The following is a 24,699-nucleotide window of genomic DNA, read 5'->3' as shown; positions in this document are numbered from 1 at the left end:
AGTCCAGGAGGCGGGAGCACGACGCGCGACGCGACGTGCGCCTAGGGCCGCTCAATTCTTGAGGACGCAGGACGCAGGACGCACTCAGAGCACAACTGATGGATGTGATGGGCTAGCCGAACCTGCCGCATATGGCAAGGTACCAACCTCATCTCTTGTGCTCGTTGTTTTCCAAGGGGTCTGTCGTGTCCCAAACCTAACAGAAAAATATGAATCGCGAGTATGTTGGAGACGAAGGCTTTCCGCGTCGATTGACATTACCCTTGAGGCACTTTGTGAGGGGGGATGAGTGTTATCGTCGCTCGAGGGGTTTCGAAGGCGAGCTCGTCGGCTAGTCTCGCTTAGCCCATCACCTCCATCAATGGCCTCTGACCGCGTCCTGCGTCCTGCGTCCTCAAGAATTGAGCGGCCCTCCTCGGAGACGCGTCCTTGGGGTAGGCGCCTCCGCGTCGACGGTGCGCAGCCGAGGCCAATCTGCAGCCAGCAGTGCCACCTTTTCCCTGCCTGCTATCCGCCAGCACCTCTGGCCCTCGTCTCCTCCTGTGTCTCTACCGTGGCCCTGTTTGACGCTTTTTTCACCTGCAGCGACGAAGTTCGTGCTTCTGGAGACGACGACTCACACGATTATCTCTGAGCTCGGGCATCTCTCAGACGTCTTGACCTCGTCATGGCGCAATCATCCAACCCGCCCGCCTCAAGGGCACTAGTTGTAAGCATCTGTGTGCATGTGTGCTGCCACCCCATTCTAACATGACGCATATAGGCTGGAACTGTGTCCTTCTACTTAGTTGCAGCGTTGGCTGTACGTGTTCTGAGTGCGTGTGCGACGGAAGGGGAGCTAATGCGCAGCATACTACCGCGGGCGGCGGCGTAGATGGTGATGGCGTGAGTGTTCATCTTGACCGCCTCCTTCGAATCTCAGTGTCGTTCGCGGTGAGCGTGCTCGTCTGTTTTGGTGTGTCCGCGCGCCAGAACATGAACACGAACGCGGGAGCTACGGCCTCGTCCAACGATATGCTAACTCTTGCTCAGGAATAAATGGGTCCTCAACACCACAGATACACCCCTCTTCTTTCTGCTGGCGCAGCTTATCATCGCTGTCATTCTGTTCCTCATTGCGCACACGCTTGGCTTCCTGCAGCTACCACTGCAGCTTGACATTCAAGTATGCAAAGGATTGATACCCATGGTTGGCCTGAGTGTCATTGGGCTTAGGTATGCAGCTCATTTCCTTGTTCACGTTTGATCTCTTAACATATTCTGCCATCCCCACATTTTCTTCCGTGAACAGCTTCAGCAACTATACCCTCAAGTACGTTGACGCCTCCTTCTACCAAGTCGCACGCGGCATGGTCCTCCCCTTCACCGTCGGCACTTCCTTCTTCATCCTCCACGCCCGTCCCTCGTTGCGCATTCTCGCCGCCTGCGCCGTCGTCACTATGGGCTTCTTCGTCGGCGTCTTCCTAGATGGCACTAAGGTGTCCATGATTGGCGTCTTCTTTGGCGTCGTCTCTTCGATGATCACGGCGCTACACTCGGTGGTTATCAAGAAGAGCCTGGACGTCGTGCACGGGAGCGCGCTCCACCTCTCTTGGTATACGAACTTGTTAAGCACGATCATTCTCGCCCCTCTAATCGTGCTTGCGGGAGAGTTCCCGGGTGTCATGAAGCTGCTGTTCGGCCCCAACGAGTCTGCACCGGGTGAGATGAGCACGCTCGCGACTTTTGTTCTCGGCTCCGTGATCACGGTGAGCATTCTTGCGCGGTTGGTCTGCATCTCATGTATTCACTCGTTCGTAGGGTGTCTTCGGCTTCCTTATGAGCGTGGCGAGCTTGATGTCTATCAAGGTTACCTCCCCCATCACGCACATGGTCTCTTCCGCCGTCCGGGGCGTCGCCGCCTCCTTGCTAGGGGTCTGGCTCTTCGGCGACCTCGTCAGCCAGTAAGTTTCAATACATCTCACTCCCACCGTCCGCTGTACGTGCTCATCTTCGCGCCAGTGGCCGTGCGTCATCGATCGCAATTATCCTCCTCGGCTCAATATGGTACACATGGATCAAGCACCAGGAGTCGCAGCCTGCCTACGAGCCTGTCCCACTCGATGACATAGAGGAGGGCAAGGGAAGCGGCGGAAGCAAGACACGAGCGTCGCGTGACGCTCTGGACTAAAACACTAGCTATGATGACGTTCGGGTGGTTGGTATAACATAGAAAAATGGGTCGAGTAACATGCCGCTAATACCATAGACTCTCTTTCTCGATTGGTCATGACATATCTACATAATTGGCATGCGATCGCGAAGGACTTATGAAGATTACATGGTGAGTAAGTAGTGCCTCGAACTACATGATGGGCCACGCTGATGACGTCGAAGAATGTAAGGAACAAGATCCACAGCTCATATGAGTTTATAGCCGACGCAAGCCAATCTCGTGACGAAGCAACGTCTTGCATTGGCTCACGCTGTCCGGGACGTGTTCGTGCCCGTACCGTGCAAGAGCATATGCCAGCTGCTCCACGCTAAGCGCGTTGATCGTTGCCAAATCTCGCAGGATAGGGAATGGCTGCGTGTCGCATACCGGGCGCATCAGCTACGACTGACTACTACAGGGGAATGCGCGAAACGCTCACCTGGTCATTGATGCGCCATTCGCTAGGATACGTACCATCTAGGGCGGGCACTTGCACGAAGGGAATACTCAAACCATTGCGGGCCCCGTTTTCAACCTGTACGCAGCGACGGCAACGGCCGACGTAAGGGAAGCGTCAGGCCATCGGCGTCGGTAAGAGTGCAACAAAGCCAACTCACCCGAGCTACCAGACGCTCCAGCGTGACGATCCGCCTCTGGAGCCTATCGACGCAGAGACCGAGTTCCGAGTCGAGATTGTCGATTCGGCTGTTCGTGCGCTCCTCCACTGCGCGGAGCCGCTCCTCGTAGCTGATCGTGACCTCGGTCGTCTGGTTTACCCCGGTCCCTGGAGTCTCCTCTGGCTGGGTCTTCTCTGGCTTGGTGGATGCCTCTGAGTCCGACTTGTCATCGTCATGTACCGCCCGGGATTGCGCTATCTGGGCGTCCTCGAGGAGCGCGATCTGCTCTTCGCACTTCTTGAGCCGGCCCTCAAGCCCATTTGTGGCCCTGCCGAGGCCGCTGATTTCGCCGACGAATCTATCCTCCAGCTGGACGACCTTCTCCATCATGCCCCTCATCGCCTCTTCAAGGGCCTGGCCCTTGTCCGCGTTCTTCCATTGCTCCAAGTTCCCAATCCTCCTCTCCAAGTACTCCCACCGTCCCTCGACGATATCGATCCTGCTCGCCACCCGCCGGTCCGCATGAGCCTGCGTCGCTGCCGTCCGCTTGAGGATATCCTCGCCCAAACGGTTCAGCCCGTGCTCGATCCGCCTTTCCATGTCCTTCTTGATGTCCTTCATGGTCTGGCGGACGAATGTGTCGAACCGTCGGCTTTCGGTATCGACGTAGCTACCGAACAAGATTTGCAAATTCCGCGTCTCTTTATTGACGTGCTGCTCAAATTCTTCCATCTTCTTCTTGAATGAGCTCTCCGAGACGTTGTTTTGCTCGTTCCCCTGCGCATTTACGCCTTGTGACACCTGCCGGTCGCGGTCTGACGCTCCGCGTGCGAGCGCCTCCATCTTCTGGCGAAGGAAGTCGACGCGGGTACTCCCCGCCCGCATCTCGTTGTAGAGCGCATTGAGGCAGTCCGCGACCTTCTTATCTTGTGCCGCGATGAGCTCATGGGCCGTGCGTGTGGCACACCTTCCAAGAGGCTCGTCCACGCCGTAGCCTGCAAGAACAGCGGCTTGGAGTGCTGTCAGTTGACAGTTCGGGTGGTGGTTAGGACTACTGATGATTATGAGGGAAAGTTGCACGAAGACTGACGTTCGGCTATGCCTGCCAGCAAGCCTCCGGGCCTTTGTTGTCGGGCGTTGGACGCGATAGAATTGCTACTAGCTGCATATGCGTGGTACGTGGTTTGGACGTTATTGAAGCAATCGTCACTGACATGAACGCAACGTACTGTTAGCTTCCCTCCTGATGCCGCTCCCACTTCCATCTGGAAATCCAGCGTTGGGAAATGAGGAGTTCGTTGCGGTCGATCCCCTTGAGCTCTGTGGCGTCATATTCATAGATCAGTGTCGGTGGTTGAGAATGAGAGATGGGCGCTGCTCAGTCGTGGTGAGTTTGCGCCTGATATGGGCCCTATCAGGACCTTCATGGTTGTAGGTCTCACGACCCGCAAACTTTGTCCTACCTGCTGTTTGAATACATTATCTTTGAGCCCTCGGATCTGTTCGGTGGCATCACAACCCCTTTGCGATTGTCTCGCTGGATAGAACAAACACGTTTAGGTATAGTTACGAGGCGCGTACTGATCATAACGACCCAAGTGAATATCTATGCTCTTTCACCGATGTGTCTTTGAGATCTCTTTATGTTCTTCAGAATACCCCACATGCAGACCTTTCCGTCCGACGTAGACTCGAACTCGCTATTGTGGTCACGTGAAGGGGATGAGATGGTCTGTTAGGTTGTGGACACGCAGAACTGTACGGAGACGAAGACAATCATCTATTGTGAGAGCCATCCACGGTGCTGGGGTCCACGTTGGCACGATATCTGCTACATTCTCTCGCGAATGCCTTGTGATTTCTTATGAGGGTGGTTCGGTTCATAACGAGAGTTCTTCCACGATGGCAGTTATGCAAGCAAAGCAATGCCCGCGCCGTCCATATGACATGTACTATACGATACCCCTCATGGACAGGAGTAGTGCCGTGAGCACTCATTCAACACTGCTTGTCGAACTAAGCTTCTCACAACTCCTGATCCAATTCCTGATCAGTACCACTCCTGCTCAAGCTCGACGTCTTGAAATCCCATTTACGACCTTCCATCTCTGTGGAAACTCCAATCTGAATGGTGTTCAATGCTCTGTCTTCAACCTATGAACGGGCGTCACAATGCGCCGCAAGTAAGGTCATCGTACACGTCCGCAGCTCCGAATTGTAAACAGTCTCTCACCTGGGGGACATTCCAAGTCTCAGCTACTGCACGACGGTGCGCAAGGTGGAAGATATTAGGGCCTGATACGTCGTCTACAACGACTATCCCTCGATTGAACTGTCGTGAGTTGAGTCTAGACAATCAAAGTGCTCAACTCCAGTAACGCCAGTCAGGTCGTGGAGCGAAACCTACGCCGACAGCAAAGAAATCGCGTAGACTAGTCGGGAAAGATAAATGAGGTCATTTGTCTCTGTAATCGCGTGCACTGAACACTTACAGCGCATAGCCAACGTGCTGAATATGAGGTTCAGGGAACGGGATATAGCAGCGGCGGACGTTCCCAGAGCCTAGACATCCGTCAGGAAGCCCCGGAAAGGAGACGTGTACCAAAAGAGGTCACTCACGATGCAGAACGCCACTGCGTTGCATATGCTGTTATAATGGGAGTTAACGGCAGATTTCAAGGAGGAGAAGAACAGCTGTACCAGTGCAATACTCCTAAAGAGAAGCTCAGCCGTATATCAGGTCGACTCTAGAGAAGCTCACCAGTGTTCACGACGTACATAGTTAAGAGGTCTGCAATAGACTCGGTTCTGGCACGACATCTGAGCCCAAAAGTAATCAAAGGAAATGTTTGCTTACCGATCGATTCCAGCTCGACTGCGATATAGGACTGTGATAAGGGCTCCTGAGAAGAGGAGATCCGCCAAGAGTGGTAGTCCAAGCGTAGCGATAATGAGCTTCTGCGTGGGTCACACGGGTCATTGAGAACTTCGTTTCACGTGAGATGAATCTCAGGACATTTACTCGCAAGGCGCTCAAGTCCTGGGCCTCTGTCGCTACCAGAAAGCTGCCAAGACGCATTTCAGCGATGCTATGCTCAACGTCCTGGATAAACTCACCTCAAATGCGTCGCGCCTAACAAGTACGATTGAACACGCCCCACTATGTGTATGACTCGAATGACTCACCAATAGACAGGACTGAAATCGTCATGTCAACGATATAATACCACTGGCATGTCTGATGATCGCAGTACGCACCGATTTCTCCTACAATTGCCAGCATCTTACCTAAAGCTTGAGAACCGAGCAGAGTCGGACATTCGGCACATACTCACTGCGATTGCCACAATAATCCTATAAATTGTTCCTACTGAGGTCATGTGAGGAAATGGCGAGATATGTTGTAAAGACGTTGTTCTCGAACACATACAGAGAAAAACCCGACGGGCAAAGAAACTGAATGGAGAAGCTCAGAGGATTCCCACAACGGTAAAGGGACTAGACACTCACATTTGCGAGACCAGAATAATAGCGCTCTTGGGGGCATTTCAGGCATTCTACTCCCTGCCTAAAATTCATGAGCCTCACCGAAACGGCCGCAATTGACTGCGGAGTAGCGGTGAGCCGGTAATAGCATGGGAGACCGATAGCAGAAGACGCACTCACATCCAAGGACCTAATGATTCATGATGAGCATATTGCTACGAACCTACTATGATGCAGCGCTTACCAAACACCCTTCACTGGAGAGAAGAAATGGGTCACCATCAGGTAGTAGCTTCTTCCGGGTGAGAAACGCTGTCAATCTCATACAATATCGCATTGCTTACCAAGAATGCATCCCGAAGACGGCATGAACCGTCTCCAAGACCCTTGACACACGACGATGAGCTGATCTGAGTTAACTGTGTATGAACCATCAGTTCTTACATGACAAGTACGACCTTGTCTACAGAGTAAGATAGTATGACGCGTATGAGAAGGCTAGAATCTCACCAATGTGCGGACGAATACTGCATCCGTAGGAAACGAACGGAAGTATCTGTAGGTCTGGTGGACACCGAGTCCATACAATCTAGTATACCGCAGCCATTAGCGCTACACGAACGGCGGGATCAACAAAGGAGACTGACATTAGTCCAAAGAAAGTCTGGAGCAAGTCAACTCCCAGCGCCCTCGTATCAATTTGTGGTGTTGTCGGGGTAATAGAGTCAGGAGTCGGAACTAGAACTGACGTGATTGTAGAGACGCTGGTCATCTCGGAGAAGAGGGGATCAGAAAGTACCGTATGACTTGTGGAGGGTATATAAAGTCAATCCGTGGTAGACACCAGCACCGCGTGATCTATATCAGGAAAATTTGTCGCCATTACGGAGGCTATAACGGAGACTGACCGACTACGTGCCTTCGGGGCGATGCCTGCGCAGCCGTCCAGTGGGAACTGGCCGCATCAGTGAAGCTAAGCAACGGTACCGTGTGACTATTCTCCATGAAAAGGTGATGGGAGCAGACTTTCCCATGAGGCCTCTTGCTGCAGTATACACGGCTCGGCCCCGGATGCGATTGTGGGTGACCGGTGAGATCTTGAGACCTCTCAAAGGTTTCGGCAAACTCGATGACGCGAGCAGGTATCAAAGTGCTCGTGCCACCTCTCTCAGGCTTGACTCCGCCGTCGGTGAAAGGTACACCTTATTTGTTCCATCAACAGCACCTTCCCACACCTGGCAATCATGCGCTTGTAGGGAGCACCTGGCAACATAATGCATTCCATTCTATTCAGGATCTAAAGCACGTGGAGAGCGATAGAGCGCGGTGAGGCCACCTTAAGCGGCCGCAATTGACTATGCGAGCCCACGGTGAGACCGAAACTCTCATTTCCGAGAAAATAAAGAGCTGATCATCACAGAACTGGAAGACTGACCTCAACAGAGTTCTTCCCTTGGGATACATCATGCACGCAGAAGCAAGGGAAGCAGATGAAATGTCATCTCTATAGCTTCATGTGATGCCATCGTTCCTAGATCTTTGTGAAGCATGGCTCAGCATGGCTCTGCAAACACCCAACAGATCAGAGACGACTCACTTGATATGCTCCTGTCAAAGCATCGACCTGCCCTCCTTCTCCGCCCCTTGTATGGATGCCGTTGTCGCCACCTGGAAGTCTAACTTCCTTCCCTCTGTTTCCGTCGCTATCCCAATTTGGATGCTCCCGGGGGCGCTCTCCGGTACCTATAACAGGGGGGGATCGCAGCACGCGCAACAAGGTCACTTCCCATCCCTTGATATCGCCGGTCTCTCCCAGTGACCCACCTGGGGAATGTTCCACGTCTGGGCGATTGCTCGGCGGTTCGCGCGCTCTATGGCACTGGGGCCGGATGTGTTGTCGAAAATAATGAGGCCTTTGTCGGTGTCACGGGAATTGAGTCTGAAATGGAACGATGGGCATGACAGGAATTTGGTCAATGAGCGCTTGTGGCCTGAGACTTACACAGGCATGGTGTTTGCATACACTGCACAAGAGAGATCACTGACCCGATGAGCAAACGAAATGACGATAACACCCAAACACTCACGGCGCGTGGCGATGATGCTGAAGAGCAAGTACACCGACGAAGTCGTAGGGGAAGCCGACACTGTCCGTAAACGAGGTGGATTTGATGATGTCTGACTTAGTACGCATAGTACGCATTCGGACCCGCTTACCAATATGAATGAAATGGCATTGGAAATGCTGCCGTACGTGCTTGAGCCAGTGGTCATACGTTAGGACTCGAGAATACACCTACCAGTGAAGTACACCTAGTAGATACTGATAATAAGCCCCTGTCCCGGATAGCCGTTTTTTTTTAGTTCACAAGGCTTACCCGTGTTCACGACATAGATCACCACGAAGTCAGATCTTGACTTGGCTCTGTACAGGATCAGACACTGAACACGGTACGGTTTTGACAAACTCCTCACTGTTTCGAGGTAGAACGACTCAGTCTCAGCACGGAGGTGAGTGCAATGGCAAGGAGAAGATCCACCAGGAAGGGCATCGCGACAGTCGCCGAGATGAATGCCTATCAGTTCGAGAGATCAATTCAGGCTCCGAACACGGTCCAGCCGATAATAACATACCCTCAAAATTCGAGGAAGATTCCGGAGGTTATTCAGGGACGGTGTTCCGATGCTTTGAGGTGCTGATTAGTGTCAGAGAAACAGACAGACCACAATTCGGATTACGTGAAGTATGTCGTAACTGGTACGAGTCAGCAAATATCACTTGAGACGTTCATTTATGAGTGCAGTCATATCTATCGAAAATCGTAGGTTTGTCACATCCAATGTCAAGTATCGTTGTATAAGGCCATAAGAGTTCGCACAAACCAAATTCTGCGATCATGAAGAACACCTATCATGGCCGCTCAGAGTCAAGATCGCGATGACCTCGCATCGTGGCTCACCGCAATGAGACGATAGCGGGAGCCAACTGAGTACAGCCATTAGGGAGAATGCAGCTGATAACAGACTGGCACTCACGCAAGGCGATGCGTCAAGCGAAAAAGCTTGATTATGTATATGAGCAGCGCCATCTGACCGGATAATGAGCAGGGACCCACATCTGTCTGAAGACCAGAAGTCGTAAAATTCTTACTGTAATCAAAGGCAGTATGTGAGTGCAATTTGGAGGTATGGCATCAACGTGATATATTTTTCATGCCAACGGGCACTCACCTCCAATGACCTGGGATCACGACATGAGCAGGCTATAACATACACGGTCTTGTACCACGTGTCTCACCAAACGTTAGGCTCGAATTGAGGCGCAAAGTAGTCTGTCACGAGTATGTGATAGCTGATTCCAACGTTTTACTTCTGATATCAGGCCGAGCCATAATTCTCACCAGAAATACATGGTCAAAATCGCGTGAAGCGTTTGCAGCGCCCTGGTCATTGCTCGAGACCATCATGCCGAGGATGTTTTGTGATCGCTTACATGACCAGAAGGACCTAAGTTGCAGAGGGGTCATCCGGTGGCGTAACCAGAGATGGATTCACTGAACATACCAAAATGCGGATAAGTAGCGCGTCTACGGCAAAGAGACGATAGTACTTGTACAGCTAGTGTACACTCAAACCATATAATCTAGACGTAAGATGCTCACGTCAATAGCTCAGCATGAGACTCTGGTCATACATCAGCCCGAAGAAAGTTCCTAAGAGATCCGCCCCAATCGTTGATCCTTAGAGAAGGGAAATCTTATCGGGGCCTTGTTTGCTGAGTTCGAAGCGTCCATGATGGACAAGCAGGGAAAAGAAGGGAGATGCTGGGTATACGCACGCGGGGCACGATCGGTCTCGTGTATATATGCCCATCCGGCGACCATCTGTGACATCGCAGTGACGGTCAACCATGCTTCAGCCCAAAAGTGGCTCCGAGAACAGCGATTTGACAGGCAGCAACACCGGGGGGTGCCATTTATACCGTCCGATCGGGCTATGCGTGCGAAGGTATCAGCCGTGGAAGTGTTGTGCTGTCTTTGCAGGCTGCATTGAATAACAACATCATGCTTCCTACAACCGTCTGTCAGTTAATGGCTAGGCTGCAGTCGGAGTGAGGGATTGGAACCCTGCCACAGATCAACACTGGTTGCGACATACTGGCATTTACACCGACATCGTCATGAGGAACTGGCACATGGGTCAAGCACACCCGAAGGAGTGGGCGCCTGGTGTAGTGAGCATCCCCTGGATACATACACTGCACATTGTCGACAGAGGAGGTGTAGTATATGACGATTAAAAACTCACGACGTACTGTCCACTGCAGGGTCAACGCCATTATGCCCGTCGCCGTCGCTTGCCGGCTTGCCGATTCAGTGCAAAAGTGCCATTCCTTGTGTGATCCGGATGTTTCCTTCTGAATACCAGGTATACTGCTACCGGGCGGCAGCTTGAGGCTCGTCCCCGACTTCAAGTTCAGCATAGAATGTAATGTCGATAGTTACTGAAATGACGAACACGGCCCGGAGCGTTGAGGAGCAGCCGCATGGGGTAATAGTTCACCTGTTGTTAGCTTTGTCGGTGAATGAAGTACGAAGACGGTGACGCGGGGAACTAGCTCTCACTTGAACACGTCAGCACTACAAGTCGCTGCATATTGATGAGACCGATAGACGCTGAAGAGCACAGGCCGTCGATGGCGAAGGTTCCCTTTCAGGCAAATCCCGACGTTTCCCTCCGAGTCCAGGTACTATATGATGAGCGTACATTGGGGATGTTTGGAATTTTTTGCGACGTCGTGTGCATTGTCGTGAGTTAATGTTCAGCCGTTGAGTATGGGTAGATGGAGAGTATAGCAATTACCTTCTGAGAGAGGTAATCGGAATCGGCATTTACCGGGCCGTACCATCGAGTCGGCTAGAAGGCTTCACACGGCTCCAGGAAATGGGAGGATGCCCTTGGAACTGTTACAACCGACATCATGGCCGACCACAGTGATGAAGTTCGCAAGCTCAAGATAAAGCTACAACTCTATGAGGCCGAATTCGCAGCCCAGGCAGCTGAGATTCAAAAACTGCGACAGGACAACGTCGGGCTCAAGGCGAAGGTCGCTTACATGGAGCAGAAGCGTGAGCAGCAGCACATCTCGTTGGCAGAGGGATCGGTATCGATGAATGGGGAGAACCGTGCTCCTGCAGCACAGTTCGTCTCCCTTGCAGCAGTGCCTAGTAACGTACAGCTGTTTGATTCCCTCTGTCTGCTGGTGCTTACTTTCTAGATAACGACTCTCGCAGGCAGCTCGCAAGCCTGCCGAACCCAAGATGAGCACGCCTCCTCTATCTGCTGCCGGAAGTGCAAACCAGCCTCTTTTCATCCCCCACAGCGACGAGAGCTTAGAAGTAATGAGAATCAGTTCCCAAAGCGTGCAGCCGAGAACAACGGTATGTTTCTGAGAGGTGACCACGATAAGCAAAGCCTGTTGACACCTTCCACAGGGCCTCTCCAAAAGGCGAGAAACATCACCTCAGCCAGAAAGCATGCCATACTTCTTTTCCTCGTCTAGAGAAGCCAAGGGAAAACAGCCCGCGGTCAAGAGACGGAAACTCGAGAAATTCGACTTCGTTGCTGTTCCTCCCAGACGTAGATCTTCGATCACGATGACTCCATCGGCTCAAATTTCGGAAAAGAAGCATGCCCCTTCGTCGCCCGTGCAATCGGGGCTTGAAGATCTATCGGGATTCTCCTCCGACTCGTCATTGACTAGTCTTTCTTCTAACGGTGACTCTCCTTCAAGCTCCCGTCCCCGCCCTGCTCCTCGCCTTCGAACGCAAGTCACGTACACGACCAGAAGGAATAGACCGTCTCTGATCCCGCCTGCAAACGTCCCTCCTTCGTGGGAGCCTTCCTTCGATCTGCCCTTTCCACCGGTCGAGGTGGACGATGGGAGAGACCCGTCCTATGTACCATCGAGGCGGACATTTTCTGGCCCGACTGCGTCCCCAAAACGCCCTTCACGGAGGCAAAATGCCCCTCGCGAGGAAAAGTCGAATCTGAAACAACCGACACCATCGAAACCACTGAGCCCAGTGCGCCCAGTCACGATCAGCGATAAGGTGAGGATCCTTCACACGTAGCTTTTGTTGCTGCAAACTGAAGAGGATGTCTTGGAACCACCTCGTGGGCAGCCGCCTGCAAGTCGCTCTCACCCAGACCCAGGTACACAACAGCGTCCGCCGGAGCCCCTTCCCCTGCGACGCGTAAGCCTACTTCTATCTCCCCCATCTCCCGTCGCGGCATCCAACGATCGCTTGGCCGGTCTGACGCGCTTCCTCGTCCACATTGCCGACCCAACCCTTCTTCAACCGACTGTCAACCGTCACCGCCTGGCCGAGTTATACGGCGGGAACGCGACGCGGATGTGTGTCACGACGAGCGGGCGCAACTTCCTCTTCCCGACGCTCAAGTAGAATCCGCGGCTCCCCTCGAATGTCGGCATGCAGGGATTGCTGCTGCGCGCGAACGAGGAGATCGAGTGGATGGGCGACGTCCAGACGGTGTTCGTCGGGCTGAAGGGCTCGCATTACAAGTACATGGGGGAGTATAGACTGACACTCGGGGAGCGACTGTCGGCTGAAGAGTATAGGGCTCTCTTGCCCTCGGTAAGTGTCATCCCCAACCTCGATTCATTTGCTGGGGACCGACAGCTATCGCACAGCTGCGAAGCAAATGGGCCAATGGCATCGCCTCTAAGTCAAAATACAAGGACATCCGCGTCCGCATTTGGACACGGCGCACTCATGACGGTGAGGCGACAGCGGAGGAGGTCGCTGTCACACTCGCAGATAAAGATGAGAAATGCGAAGTCGCCGTAGAGGACATGATGAGTGCGTACGAGAGTGGGCAAGAAGTGAGTCGCTATACCCCTGTTTATAGGCTATGCGCTGAGGTCTCATCGCTGTTCAAGCGAATGCTTGTATGGCGTATGCAATGTGTCGCGTTCGACGAGGCATTCCTAGCCGATCTCGTTAGTAGGTTGTGACTCGAGCTGGGTCGAGAGGATCTGTCGTTTATCGTTGTAAGATGTGTATCAGTCTTGTAGAGACTACAACGAGGGTTATAACCCAAAGGGCAAATAGCCCTTGTGGGGATCAACCCTCCCTTACCCCTCACACCGGTGTCGGTTTTCATTTCGGCCCGGGTAAAAGGGTGGGTTGATCCCAACAAGGGCTATTTGCCCTTTGGGTTATAACCCTCGTTGTAGGTCCCTCCAGTCTTATCGATTTTTGTCTATCTCTTATTTGATATACCCACTGTTGTACAATAGGACGTTATGGAGATTTGCTCATCCTTGTATCATCTCTTCTTGACGTCAACCAAGAGCTATCACATACAAAGGTACTGGAGGGCGACAAAGCTGACAAAGGTATGCCAATGATTCAGATCAGAGTCGCATCTGGGTGCCAGTACTCCGCAGTCGACAGGTCCTAAGTTCAATCAAAGGGAAGTTGGTGAGCAGTTATTCAGTGTGAAGAAGTTCACATACGGCGACGAGGTCTTCGTCAAGGTACCACCAAGGCTTCGGTCTGGTGCCCCAAAGACTTCATCTCCGTTTCCAGCGTCACCATTGATTCGTCAAATTCATCCACGTGTCCCGCGAAGCTCCGACGCCTCGTCGACAGTACGGTTCGACCGTTCCAAGAACATGCCGTTTCATTCGTTCGCGAAAGGCCTCTGTCTATCAGGAATTGGCGTGTTTTTCCCCATCCGTAGACCAAGACAGGGAATCGCTCTCACTCTTCTGCCATCTTGTCCGACGTAAGAATTCATTTCCTGCGGATGTTCTTCATAAGACCGGGTTTCTCAAATAAGCGATCCCATTTCTGTGAATTGATCGTGAATAACTCCTGGCTGAGGCATGAGAGGAAGGAAGTATACATACGGCGTCTCTGACTGTCTTTATTCGTTCAGTATATTGCCAGTCGGATGAATTGTCCGGCACTTGCTCTCTCTCTTCTAGATACCGGTCATCCGGGCGGCGTGGTCCCCCAACACGATGATGTCAATGGAGCAGCCGACCATAGGGCATTGTTCGACGCCGCTGGAGAAATGCGACAGGGCTTGAAGTCGGAAAACGTTGCAGTAGCGAAGGACACGACTATCGAGAAATGCAGAAAGAGATCCGACCGCGCGGGAAACAAAACTAATAACCGTGTGATCCTGCGGTCTAAGCGGTGGCCTCCTCAGTGCATTCGGCAATGATCTCAACCTAATTATCCATATCTCGTCGGCCTCGACTTAATCAGCGTACGGTGGGCAGGTGTTGAAATGTTATATATGATCATTCGTAAAGCAGGATATAATGGAGTAGTAACCGCGTATCCGGATCACTAGATGCAGGCTCACACTCGGCATTACCGGGACGCAAGGCTGACCTTGAGGGTCATCTCCGGCCTGGACGATTCGTGACTGGTAGTCGGGTACGCGATGCCCGCGAAGTTCCAGATGATCGGTTTTTGCGAAAGCTCGAACTTGAAGTTGGACACGAGCGTGGACAGGACGATCTCTGCAAGAACACAATGGTCAGGAAACCGTACAACTTTGTCGAACGCGAAGACTCACTCATTTCCAGCTGAGAGAACTTGAAGCCGCTGTGAACGATGATGCAAAGTGATGTCAGAGCAGTAGGAGACGGGATATGAACTCGAACGCACATGCAAGAGTGGCCACCGCTGATGAAGGTTACCCTCCCAAACGCCTGAAGTCAGCGTGCAGCTCCACGGTGCGCACGACATCCTCCATGTCACGCACAGATTAGCGTAGATGCCCGGAATACGAGCATCTTCCACGGCCTTGGGCAGAGGCTTGAGCCACCTCTCCGGCTTCCACTCCTGGGCGTCCTCGCCCCACAGTTCCTTCCAGGTGTTGCATGCACGCAGGTTGAGGAAGAACATAGTTCCTTTAGGAATGGGTATCTCGGTCAAGACAGTACCGTCAGTACAGCGTAATGTCGGCCTTTGCCCTAAGTAAATGCTGAGATATGACTACGGTAGTGTTGCGAACGGAAGAAGAGATGCGTACTGTCGATTGGAGAGATTCACCGGGGCCCACCTGCGTGTAGAACCCGAGTCAGGAAGGTGACAGAATACTTAGAGAAAGGCACGATGCACACAGGCGGAGTGTCTCGCGACACACAGCGTCGAGGTACGGCAAAGCGCCCAATTCCTCGTAAGGGATGTCCCTGCCGGAATGCTCTTGTGCAGCATGGAGCTCAATACGAAGTTGATCTTGAATATCCTGGTTTTGAGAAAGCAGGTGCAAGATTCTGGATAGGGCGTTCGACGTGGTATCGACACCGGCTACAATGAACGTCCTGCATTTCAAGGCTATATCGTCACGAAAGCCCCTGCTGCGAAGCGGCCCTAATACTCACCCCATTTGTGCGAGAACTTCCTCGTCAGGAAGTCTGTCCTCAATGGATGCCTTCATGTTTTCTCTAACTGTGACAAGGATTATCAGTGGAAACAGAGCAAGATTCGGTATAATATGTCACCCACGCAGAACGCTCATGACGTCCTTCCCTTCCCCGACCGCGTTCAGCAAATCAGTATCGCCCTTCTCAATTGCAATCTTCTTCACATGGTATATCTCCTCCGACCGCCGTTGTATGGTGTCTACGATCTGCTTCAAACGCTGGACTCCCTTGATCGGGACGAGGTCGAGGAGGAAGCGAGGGAACCAGGCTGGGCCAAAATAGGAGAGAAATGGAGTGAAAAATCGAATCCATGGATAGTCGGTGAAGGCGGGGCTATAGGAAGCGTGTATATGTTGAGCGAGGCATAGTGCGTGTAGGGAATGTACTGAACACGTACACAAACGCCTTGACTGCCTCTGCGAACTCGTCGCGGGACTCAGCAATCAGCGGATCGAAGGAGTAACCCAGACCTCCTTGCCCAACAAGCTCGAGTGCTGTGCGACCCATCCACCGGAGGACGTCGAGTTCCCGCGGGCCCTCCTTCACGCGAGTCTCGATGGCCACTCGAAGCTACACATGCGATGTCGTCAACGGCCCGAGGCTTGCCGTTGACAAGCGTCTCACCTTCCCAACAACGTCCTAGAAAAGGGGTGTCAAGTTGCGCATATGTGCCCCGGAAAAGGCAGGGTTGAGCATCTTGCGCTGCTTCTTGTGTTGGGCACCATACATCCCGAGTAGTCCCGGTCCAATAGAGAGGCGAACACTACTTTTGTAGAGCGGAATATCAGCGAAGCTCTGACCTGCGACAGCGGACTGAGCATACGTGATCGCCTCTTCGCCCTGATAGTAGTTGCCTTGGTCCTTCATAAAAATGCTATGCAGTGCCTTCGGACCGTACACGTGAAGCCACTTCGCCTATTCGACGCACGTCAACAGCGGGCGATAACAAATGCCCAGGAAGTCTACTTGCCCCGAAGAAGCTATGAATCTTGGCCACAGGACCGTAGGTGAGGATGAGGTGATCGTGGAAATCCCAGCTAATATGTTCGAACATCTGGTACATATTTCCTGGCAAAGCCGTCCGAAAACATCAACACCGGTAGTCGAACGTGAGCGGACATCGCACGAACCTCCGAGGAATGACCCAGAAGGAGGGCCTGAAATCACGTCCAATAGGGATTTCACGAAGTAGTTTCGTACCAAACGCCATAAGAAGTGCAGGATGATCGCCGACGCGACAAGCACCGGGAGTTGTGCCGTCTGGGAGAGATGAAAATGTGACGAATCAGAGGAGTCGAAGAGGAGACTATGAACCGCATGAAGAAGCATACCGGCTTATATTTACCACGACAGACATGGAGCGACCGACTGCTGATAGAACACCTTTACGTGAACTGACGGTTCCGACGTCCCTCAGACCTCAGTAGTAAAGTCCCACGGGCATCTAATCCCGTGACGCGTACGCCAAGGAATGTGAGAATAGATTAGCGGACGATGGTTCTCAGGGACGCTGCGCGATGTCGCTGTAAGAACCTCACTTTGATTTCGTTCTGAGAGCTCGGCATGAACAATGCCAACCCACGATCCGAATCGTGACTGGAATTGTCTTGCCTACCGTGAGTCAACGTGCTGTCGGTGCCGACTTTCAGCAGCGATGTATGCGTTCCGAATCTGAGTCACAGGAGAACATGTCGTAGAACGCCGCTTGAGAGCGCTGAACAGGGAGCGTTGGACGGAGACCCAAACGTCGATTCGCTGAATGACCCACGTGTTGTGTGGAGTCGTGTCATCAGCAGACATGCCGCATGCTGGTAGAGTCAGTGGTGTTGGCTAACGGCTGGCCGCCTGAGTATCGGTGCCTTTACTTATGTAGGCAGCCATCCTCGCGGTTCCTCGAGTGTTGATTGCCAGCGGACTGGGCCCGGCGGGCCGACGCTCACCGACCGGCACCTACATCGCTGCAGCCTGCTATCCTCATATGTACACCTTCGAGCCACTGAAGATTTGTCCAACCTGTCATTGTCACAGCTCAAGATGTTCCTGGGGATATATGAGTCCGACCTACGGAGCGGGGAGGTCGAACTCCGATAACATACCCTGGTGCGACCAGAGCGTCAAGTTGAGTCACTCGGGAGTCGGAAGCCAACGTGCTTGACGATGCGAACGGCGGTGCCATATTGACTCAGCAGAGACGAAGACATCTTGACCCGACCCGAATCGACGCCCGATGTGGACAGATGACATGCCACCTCGGAATCTCTTGCTGTCTCTAGCATGACTTGAACGCTGCACTGCGATACGACGAGTTGGTGCTGGCAATCAGCCCAAGGACCTTCTTTCTCTGCTCTTCTGTGCGACGACGTATTCCGCCATACGACGGGCACGCATGTCGCCGTCCTTTCGTCTAGACATAACGATCGCAGCTCATCCGCCTGAAGAATACTCGTTAGCTCCGTGCATTCGCGTCTAGAGTGCAGAGAACCCCCACGCCGTCCAGGGAGCCGCCATCTGCTTCCACCGACACATCATCCAGTCCCTTTTTCCGAGGCAAACTTGGGTTTAGCGAGAGCGCTCATGAGGTTCGGTTTGTGAAGATGGAGGACGCAGGGGCTCCGAGCTGGGTGAACAAGGCTTCCGGGCATGTTCGAGAACGATCCTTCGGGCGCCTGATTTCGGGCACCCGTGTCGACACAGCGAGTAGACGCCGAATTGCATACAACGGACCTCCTTCATCCATCTCGATGCCGGTTGCCCTCCCCGCCGCAGTGTGTAGATCGTGGAAAAATGCGCGATAAGATCTTATTGACTCGTCTAGATTCTCTCAATATCAAGTAGCGAAAGACGTCGATTAGCAGACAGGTGTTTGCTAGCCACGCAATAATGGACTTCACTAGCCACCTGGCACCTTCCCTTCACTGTCAACCACCTTCACTCTCAACCACTCAATTCAAGATTGGAGTCCTGGCACACAGAGGGTGGGCGGTCTGTACCAGTCCGCGAATGACCTGTTGCTCGCTCCTAAGCGGACCCGAGCTCGAAGGTGTCAATGTTTTCCGCCGATCGTCGCTAGCTCCTGCCTCCCCTGGCCTATAAAACCCTCGTCCTTGCCCCGTCTCTCTTTCCTCAGAATCCCCAATTTTTCTTCCTTCTCCCTACGCTCTAGGTGCGCCGGCGACTCGCATCAATTTACTGTGATGCTGGGTCACTGGTCGTACGCTCCGCTGCGAGGGATAGATGTTGAAGTGGGATGATTCTCGATCACATCCTGACCGCTTCTCTGGAGGTGATGGCATATGGCATGACACAGGCACCCCTTCACGACGCGGTACGTTAGATGATATTCTTTTCATCTCCTGCCATATTGAAACTACGCTCTCAGTCAACGTCGGCGGTGCCCACTTGCAGCATTCCTTGGGGCATCCTTCCTCATATCATGCATTGTCAGCTATCTAACAATCGTGGCACAGACTGCTGCTTCAATTCTTGTGGACCACTTGTGTGCCCCAAAATTCTTCAAGATGGCTGACTGGCCACCTCGTACGCTCTTCCCATCTCCCCTTATTCATACCATGCTGGCTTCGTCGCAATCACAGTACGCTACATGCATTAAGGTGTCAGCCGCCCGTCGGTACTAAGTCCACCTAGTGGCGGTCGACGTTCGCGCTGCGTTTCATTTGGGCTGGTTTTCGCCGCCGCTGCCACACCGTGCAGCGGTAGAAAACGGCGGGCGAGCCACCTTCTTTCCGGTAAAGTTGCACGTCGGGGACGGGCAACTTGGACTGATCGGAGTGGACGTATCGCATTGTAAGGCTGACCCTCCAATTGGTTAGTCTTGGTAGTGTAATGCTTGATTTGCGCAGGGGCTGACGTGGTGTCATGCACAGCCTTAATCATTATCTGCCAGGACTCTTTGCCGCCATCGTGAAGTCAGGTGCGTGCCCTGGATTTTCCTTTGCACTCACGTCTACATATTTCAGTCGTGGGGGCACAAGTATGCGATGACGTCTTGTCTCGCGATCATTATTGAACGGCAGATATGCTTTCGATTATTTTAGCGGCGTTGGCTTGGGCACATACTCCATGCATAGTCGTGCGATGTCAATTTAGTAGACAGATCAAGATATGATCCATTTGCGTCAACATTACCGTCTAACATTGAACGTAGAGCCCATCAAATGTCCTTCTACAGCGATATCGAAGCAAATCACTGAGCTCGATTCAGTGGCTTGAGGGACAGTGTCTCGCCCATCTGGCCGAGGGCTTTCTGTTGAAATCCTGGACTTTCCGAGCTTCCTTTGAACGGTCTTGCCAACAGTGGTCCCCGGCCTTCTTCACAGTCGTAAGAATCTATTCGCAAATCATTTTCAAGGTGAGCTCATAACCTCTAGAGCGACCACACAGCGCTTTAGACTCATGACAAAGTAGGCCTGCTCCGGGTAGAACCGGAGGAGTGCAAGTATCGTCTTCTACTGACGACTGAAATGATTAAGAATTACATAGAAAGGTAATTCAGTAGCAGACTTTGTCATGCAACGTTTCGCTATCTGAACAACACTGGGATAGTATGTCCTGTGTCGTAAAGTTTCGACTAAGGAATAGAAACCCCGCGGTCCTCGCACATACATGAATCATATGACGCTCGAGAAGAGGTCGTCATTTCCTAGTAGACACGAACTCCAGGGAGGGAGCGGCGCCATGGGACTGTCCCACAATGACAAGCCGGAGGAGAAGCCGGTTGGGGCCTCAAGTTCAACTCGAGCATGGACTACCTCTATGGGGATGCTCCGGCCCCGTCCTCCTCTAAACGTGACGACGGAGAAACATTACGCCTCCTGGGACGCGGCGACGTTGGCAACCCTAGTTGCGATCACTTGCTCTGTGGCCATCAATCCTCTCGATGAAGACTCGTTGCTCATCACTGGCACACCTTGGCATTTGTCACTCCTGACCGATTCCTGAATGAAGAACTTATCCCGCTCGCTAGTAACACCCTTGACTCCTTGCGGCCACGGGAGAAGGCGATGTGCTGTCACCAGAAGCGATCGGCGTGGCAAAGTTAGCTTGCATTCTCACCACCGCACGGGGTGCGATTGACGGGGGCCACCCGACGGTCCCACGAGGACGGAGATGAGGTCAGCACTGTATAAAGCCCTTGAACATCATACAGACGACCGTCGACGTTCGGTTCTTTTTGTCGGAGGCTTTACATGTGGGAGACAGATTCGATGACGAATGACTGCTTCGCGCGATGGGGACGGAAGATGCTGACAAGGAAGCTGCTCGGGCTACACGTTCTTGAAATCGAGATTATGAAACCAAATGGAATAGCAGAACCCTTCTTCATTGAGGGACGAACGCAGGCAATGGTCTCTGTACGATACTGCTGACTTAATGAACACGACGCAAGCTCCTCATGATATGACAAAGCCGTCAACTGTACGCTCCTACCGTGAGACCAGCAACTCATAAGATCGTAGGAGAGAAGGGATGGGTAGTGATCACTTGAAAAGCGGTATAGAACAAGAAAACATGCGTGTCCGGATCACCAGATGCAGGCTTACACTTGGCACTACCGGGACACAAGGCTGACCTTCAGAGTCATCTCCGGCCTGGACGACTCGTGATCGGTCGTCGGGTATGCGATGCCTGCGTAGTTCCAGACGATCGGCTTCTCGGAGATCTCGAAGTTGAAGCTAGACACCAGCGTGGAAAGGACGACCTCTGAAAGAACACCAAATCAGGAAGCCACAGGCCACACCTGGATGCGGGAACTTACTCATTTCCAGTTGCGAGAACTTGAAACCGCTATAGATGATAACAGGTTAGCTCGGCGCAACCGCGGAGGCAGAATGTACTGGAACGCACATGCAAGAGTGGCCACCGCTGATGAACGTGACCCTATCAAACCCGAAGTCAGCATCCAGCTACGTAGTTTGCGCAATATCCGCCATATCACGCACAGGTTGGCGTAGATGCCTGGAATATGTGCATCCTCCACGGCCTTAGGCAGAGGCTCAAGCCATCTCTCCGGCTTCCACTCCCTGGCGTCCTCACCCCACAGCTCCTTCCACGTGTTACATGCACGCAGGTTGCAGAGGAAAATTGTTCCTTTCGGTATCGGAATCTCAGTGATGACCGACCCATCGGCGCAACGCAAAGGTTGAGATAGCGGCAGGACAGTATCGGTCTTTGCTCTGGGTCACGGATTAGTTATGACTACCACCATGCGAAGGAAAGGAGGAGGGCGCGTACTGTCTGCTTACGAAATTCACTGGAGCCCACCTACGCGCAGAGCGGCGTCAGCGAACGGTCAATAGTGTATGAATAGAGGAAGACAACATACAGACGGAGCGTTTCGCGACACACGGCATCGAGGTATGGCAAAGCGCCGAGTTCGTCGTAAGGGATGTCCCCGCCATACTGCTCTTGAGCGGCGTGAAGCTCAGCGCGGAGCTTGGCTTGCACGTCCTGGTTCTGGGCAAGCAGGTGCAAGACGCGGGAGAGGGCGTTCGAAGTGGTATCAACACCAGCGAAAATGAACGTCCTACGAACCGGGAGTGTCAGCGCAACGGGCCGTGCCGGTGACTGTTCTGTGTACCCACCCCATCTGACCGAGAACTTCCTCCTCGGGAAGTCTGTCCTCGGCGGACGCCTTGATGTTTTCTCTCACTATAAGAAGGGCCGTGAGTATCTAGCCAATAGGACCAGATATATATAGAGGGAAAACCTCACGCAAAACGCTCATGACGTCCTTTCCTTCTCCGACTGAGTTCAGGAGATCAGCGTCACCCTTCTCAATCGAGGCTTTCTTCGCGTGGTATATCTCCTCCGATCGTTTGGACATGATGTCTACGACATTTCTCAAGCGCTGAACCTTCTTATTCGGGACGAGGTCAAGGAGGATACGACGGAACCAGGCTGGGCCGAGATATGAGAGATAGGGAGCGATTGCGCGAATCCACGACACGTCATTGATAGCGGGGCTATGAGATGGCACGTACATTTAAAGTCAGCCAAAGACGTTTAGGCGGAGAATGTATACGGTACGCACGCGAATGCCTTGACTGCCTCCGTGAGCTCATCGCGGGACTCTTCGATCAGAGGATCGAAGGAATAACCCAGACCTCCTTGTCCAACAAGCTCGAGCGCTGTACGTCCCATCCACCCAAGGACGTCGAGGTCTCGGGGACCGTCCTTCACGCGAGTCTCGATGGCTATTCGAAGCTATAGGGGCGAAATTCGTCAGCATACGCGAAGCTGAGTGCCGAGCCGTGGGGCAGCATCCGACCTTTTGGGTGACGTCGTAGAAAAGCGGTGTGAGGTTACGCATGTGAGCTCCGGAGAACACGGGGTTCAGCATCTTGCGCTGCTTCTTGTGCGCAGCGCCATACTTCGCGAGCAAGCCCGGGCCCAGCAGAAGATCGACAACGCTTCATGACGGAGAACGTTAGTGAACGTTCAATGTGATGGCAGCGGGCTGAACTTACTGGACCGCCTGCTCACCTCGATAATAGCTGTCTTGGTCCTTCAGAAAGATGCTATGCAGTGCCTTCGGATCGTACACGTGAAGCCAATTTGCCTGTTCGGCGCACGTCAACAATCGGGCGATAACGTATGCACAGAAAGTCGACTTACGTTAAAGAAGCCATGAATCTTGGCCACGGGCCCGTAAGTATAAATAAGGTGATCGTGGAAATCCCAACTGTTGTGTTCCAGCAACTGAGCCAGATTCCCTGGCAAAGCCATCCGAAAACATCAATATTGGTGGTTGACCGTAACGGACGTCGCACGTACCTCCGAAGATTGACCGAGAAGGAGGGCCCGGGATCACGTCCAATGGAGATTTCACGAAGTGGTTTCGTACCAAACGCCATACCAAGTGCAGGATAAAGGCCGATGCGACAAGCACCGCGATTGGTGCCATCTGGGAGAGCTAAAAACGTGGGCGCCAAGTCCAAAAGTGCAAGAGAAGTCCCAGGAGAGACCGAGCTACATAAAAAACATACCTGCCTATATATACCACCCCGGAGTTTGAGCAACGGTCCGCTGATGCAACACTTTTACGTGAGGCGACGATCCCATGCATAGTACGTCCGTCGGCAATAGAGCCTCGCGAGCTCCCAGCCCCGTGATGTGTGCGCGACACTCGGCGAAGGAAGGCGGGGAAGGATCGTGGGGCGATGGTTCTCACGGGACCTGCGCTGGCTGTCAAGAACATCAGGAAAAAATCAACCTTTCCGAACCGACTAGACTCGGTGCGTTCATTTATGTGGCCACCTGCTCGCCTGCTTGCAGCTTCGCATGTTGTCGCAGACGGGCTCAGAGGGCTGCAGGCAGTCTCCCAACGATTCAGAAAAGATCGATTTTTACTGTTGAGGAGCGACATCCCACGTCAATAACCGTAATCGGAGACTATTAAGCTCACCGCTTCCCGAGGTCGCATAAGAAGTACCGAGGCATTGATCATCAGGTGATCTAGATTTGTACGGGCAGGTCCGCCGTTGCTTCGCGCACAATCTCGCAGAACGTCACCTGAGAGCGTCGACAATTCGCCCCGGGTAGCGAGGGTAACGCCGGCTTGCTCCATGAGCAGCGTATGTCTGAGCACTGGCAGTCGTGTCGTCAGCAATAGGTAGTGATGGACCATGGTAGTCGCCCACACCCGTAACCGTTGGGCGCCTGGGTCTCAGCGACGGCTCGAGCGCTAGGTGACGACGGTGTTCACAGCTCTTGGCGGCCCCTGGCCGGTTACTACCAGTGACTGCGACTTGTCCTAGCACGTACCCTCGGATACCTCCCAGCCACTCGAATTCTCTTCAACCCTCTGATCCTTGCATAGAGTGGCGCAACGTGCTGATAGGGCTGTAACATATGCATATGGTTTTAGAGGCGTTAAACCCTGAAGCCGACTGCGCAGTACTTTTCCCGCG

At 53.0% G+C, this 24,699-nt stretch overlaps 6 protein-coding genes across 6 annotated transcripts; 2 read left to right on the top strand and 4 right to left on the bottom strand.

The window, feature by feature from the left end:
* Positions 1 to 667: 667 nt before the first annotated feature.
* DICSQDRAFT_148352 (uncharacterized protein) lies at positions 668 to 2,170 on the top strand (the record flags this gene model as incomplete). The annotated part of the gene is made up of 6 exons (XM_007367495.1): positions 668 to 709; positions 764 to 819; positions 1,033 to 1,215; positions 1,292 to 1,748; positions 1,801 to 1,943; positions 2,002 to 2,170. The coding sequence occupies 6 exons, from the start codon at positions 668 to 670 to the stop codon at positions 2,168 to 2,170; spliced, it is 1,050 nt and encodes a 349-aa protein (XP_007367557.1).
* A 290-nt stretch (positions 2,171 to 2,460) lies between these two features.
* On the bottom strand, positions 2,461 to 7,069 carry DICSQDRAFT_128132 (uncharacterized protein; the record flags this gene model as incomplete). The annotated part of the gene is made up of 21 exons (XM_007367494.1): positions 2,461 to 2,522; positions 2,669 to 2,729; positions 2,812 to 3,830; positions 3,902 to 3,973; positions 4,041 to 4,131; positions 4,484 to 4,511; positions 4,841 to 4,965; positions 5,045 to 5,159; positions 5,304 to 5,373; positions 5,431 to 5,458; positions 5,669 to 5,876; positions 5,929 to 5,944; positions 5,998 to 6,009; positions 6,070 to 6,105; positions 6,147 to 6,165; positions 6,322 to 6,417; positions 6,478 to 6,487; positions 6,542 to 6,609; positions 6,642 to 6,716; positions 6,742 to 6,760; positions 7,047 to 7,069. The coding sequence occupies 21 exons, from the start codon at positions 7,067 to 7,069 to the stop codon at positions 2,461 to 2,463; spliced, it is 2,253 nt and encodes a 750-aa protein (XP_007367556.1).
* Positions 7,070 to 7,908: 839 nt separating this feature from the next.
* Positions 7,909 to 8,849, bottom strand: DICSQDRAFT_128131 (uncharacterized protein; the record flags this gene model as incomplete). Its single annotated transcript, XM_007367493.1, has 6 exons — positions 7,909 to 8,040; positions 8,122 to 8,236; positions 8,300 to 8,321; positions 8,385 to 8,444; positions 8,676 to 8,722; positions 8,773 to 8,849. The coding sequence occupies 6 exons, from the start codon at positions 8,847 to 8,849 to the stop codon at positions 7,909 to 7,911; spliced, it is 453 nt and encodes a 150-aa protein (XP_007367555.1).
* A 2,742-nt stretch (positions 8,850 to 11,591) lies between these two features.
* On the top strand, positions 11,592 to 13,391 carry DICSQDRAFT_181790 (uncharacterized protein). The gene is made up of 5 exons (XM_007367492.1): positions 11,592 to 11,738; positions 11,793 to 12,410; positions 12,483 to 12,956; positions 13,013 to 13,203; positions 13,261 to 13,391. The coding sequence occupies exons 1-3, from the start codon at positions 11,619 to 11,621 to the stop codon at positions 12,762 to 12,764; spliced, it is 1,020 nt and encodes a 339-aa protein (XP_007367554.1). The 5' UTR covers positions 11,592 to 11,618; the 3' UTR covers positions 12,765 to 12,956; positions 13,013 to 13,203; positions 13,261 to 13,391.
* Positions 13,392 to 14,616: 1,225 nt separating this feature from the next.
* Positions 14,617 to 17,403, bottom strand: DICSQDRAFT_88972 (cytochrome P450). The gene is made up of 13 exons (XM_007367491.1): positions 17,308 to 17,403; positions 17,101 to 17,213; positions 16,900 to 17,029; positions 16,740 to 16,837; positions 16,593 to 16,684; positions 16,167 to 16,535; positions 15,852 to 16,102; positions 15,728 to 15,794; positions 15,467 to 15,667; positions 15,376 to 15,405; positions 15,009 to 15,316; positions 14,917 to 14,945; positions 14,617 to 14,860 (listed from the first exon to the last, which is right to left on the bottom strand). The coding sequence occupies exons 6-11, from the start codon at positions 16,274 to 16,276 to the stop codon at positions 15,289 to 15,291; spliced, it is 687 nt and encodes a 228-aa protein (XP_007367553.1). The 5' UTR covers positions 16,277 to 16,535; positions 16,593 to 16,684; positions 16,740 to 16,837; positions 16,900 to 17,029; positions 17,101 to 17,213; positions 17,308 to 17,403; the 3' UTR covers positions 14,617 to 14,860; positions 14,917 to 14,945; positions 15,009 to 15,288.
* Positions 17,404 to 21,338: 3,935 nt separating this feature from the next.
* On the bottom strand, positions 21,339 to 23,693 carry DICSQDRAFT_64648 (cytochrome P450; the record flags this gene model as incomplete). Its single annotated transcript, XM_007367490.1, has 13 exons — positions 21,339 to 21,490; positions 21,546 to 21,574; positions 21,635 to 21,667; positions 21,730 to 21,963; positions 22,022 to 22,051; positions 22,113 to 22,313; positions 22,372 to 22,438; positions 22,502 to 22,752; positions 22,821 to 22,993; positions 23,058 to 23,199; positions 23,257 to 23,348; positions 23,405 to 23,502; positions 23,564 to 23,693. 13 exons carry the CDS (start codon positions 23,691 to 23,693, stop codon positions 21,339 to 21,341), a joined length of 1,632 nt encoding a protein of 543 aa, XP_007367552.1.
* Between the last annotated feature and the right edge of the window lie 1,006 nt (positions 23,694 to 24,699).

The sequence above is a fragment of the Dichomitus squalens genome (genome assembly GCF_000275845.1).
Source record: "Dichomitus squalens LYAD-421 SS1 unplaced genomic scaffold DICSQscaffold_26, whole genome shotgun sequence".
NCBI classification, from domain to species: Eukaryota; Fungi; Basidiomycota; class Agaricomycetes; order Polyporales; family Polyporaceae; genus Dichomitus; species Dichomitus squalens.
Note: the sequence above shows the minus strand (reverse complement) of the source record. Positions and strands in the feature narration are given on the sequence as shown.